The 1797-nt window shown below is 37.5% G+C and overlaps 1 protein-coding gene across 1 annotated transcript in view; it reads right to left on the bottom strand.

The window, feature by feature from the left end:
• Positions 1 to 671: 671 nt before the first annotated feature.
• Positions 672 to 1797, bottom strand: part of LOC101851617 (sec1 family domain-containing protein 2) — a 25328-nt gene continuing 24202 nt past the window's right edge. The window contains exon 16 of the mRNA XM_005111506.3: positions 672 to 864. Within this exon, the coding sequence (XP_005111563.1) occupies positions 775 to 864 (90 nt within the window). The 3' untranslated portion in view covers positions 672 to 774. The remainder of the gene's footprint in view (positions 865 to 1797) is intronic.

The raw sequence follows: 1797 nt of genomic DNA, 5'->3' as shown, positions 1-1797 counted from the left end.
GCAGAATGACAACATTCCCCTGAGAGTATGAGCTGCATGGAATGTGTACAAAGATAGGGACCTTCTATTGTTTAATGTATGGTAAACATTTACCATTCTACAACTGTTCTTGTTGTTTTTTTCCTTTCATGACACACTGTGGCCATGATATTGTTTCCAGAAGCCTGAAACATTGACAGACAAAAGTTATGATTGTCAAGTTGTCAGGATCTGTCCATTCTCCTGACGCCCTTATTTTCTACTTTTTTATGTTGTATACAAAGCGATATTACTATCAGATCTGATGTTGTTGTTATTGTTGTTGTACGCTGAGTGTATTAATCCAACATTTTACAATTAAAAGGATTATATTGGAACAATTTCGTGACAAAGCGAGACAGGCCCATTTTAAAATTCCATTTTTCCCCCATTTCCTGAATAATCTTGAGCAACTTGTGTTTTAGAACAAACACAATGAAAGGAATAGTTGACGAAGTCTATGAGTGGGATTCCCATCCCTTAAATTGATGATGACATCTCCACTCCATATATTCTTGACAAAACCCGACATATCCATGGAATGGAAAGAGCTGCTGACAAACTGTGGGAGCTTATTATTCCCAGTTTTGGATGAAGTAAGGGAACTGAAACACTTCTCTACACACAAATAAACAATCCAAACAAATTAAATCTCATGAATTTGTTAAGCATTTAATAAACAATTTTATATAGGTTCAGTGATATTCTTTTCTTCACTCAGAGGAAGGCCAAAGGTCAGAAACAAACGTGTCACCTTCATGAAATGTCTATGTTGACGTTATCATTCACGTACAGAGAGCGGAGTGTGGATTCCTGACTAGTCAAACACGTACTGCCAATCAAAACCTGTGGAAATAATAATAATAGATAGCATTTGTATAGCGCAAATCCCTGCTCAACAGCAAGCCCTATGCAATTCACAATCTATATACTATTACGGTACCCAAGTAGACCTGAGAGCATTCTGAAAAAACCTAAACTTCCTGGGAAGCATACAGTGCTAGCAGCCATACATAGGCACTAAAACACTAACATACTGACAAGATCTTTTGCTGACTATGGCCAGATACCCATTCCCACCTGGGTCAAGTGAGGAAAATTCGTGCAAAGTGCCTTTCCCAAGGACACAACGTCGTGCTCGTGGCTCGAACCCCCATACCCGCAAACCTCACGATTGCGAGTCCGATAGCTTAACCCCTCCACTAGGCCACCGACGCCACAAATATGAACGAGAGAAATTAATCAGGAGGTTGGAAGGCCCCACTGGTTCTGTTTTACTTTTTTACTTTCTTTCTGTTGTTTTACTTTTTTTACTTTTTCTCTCTGTTGTTTCTGTCCGTCTGTTTTACTTTTTTTACTTTTTCTCTCTGTTGTTTCTGTCCGTCTGTTTTACTTTTTCCAAGCACTAAATGACCTTTACTGTGCCAATGTGCTTCTCTTTCTTAAACAAACAATTGAGAGACTGACAAAAATACGTAAAAAGATTTATAATTATATTAGTACACCTTGAAATGAAAACAAGCTTTATACATGTTTAATTAGGTTCCTTTATCAATATAATAAAAGTAGTTAAAAAAGAGCAAATGAAAATAGGCCTATACTGCCAAGAAATAGAATATCTTACCAGTGCATGGACTATGGGTATTCTAAAATCATGAAAAATAAGTAGATATATTTGCAACTGAAGAAAGTGGGGGTTGCCTGGTGTCAGAGATTAAGTTAGTGAGATATTGGCCACCAAAGTTTGGTCACATGATCTAAAGCCAAAGTGTCCTTGGA

The sequence above is a fragment of the Aplysia californica genome, unplaced genomic scaffold (assembly GCF_000002075.1).
Source record: "Aplysia californica isolate F4 #8 unplaced genomic scaffold, AplCal3.0 scaffold01068, whole genome shotgun sequence".
In the NCBI taxonomy this organism is placed as follows: Eukaryota; Metazoa; Mollusca; class Gastropoda; order Aplysiida; family Aplysiidae; genus Aplysia; species Aplysia californica.
This window is presented reverse-complemented; position numbering and strand designations above follow the sequence as displayed.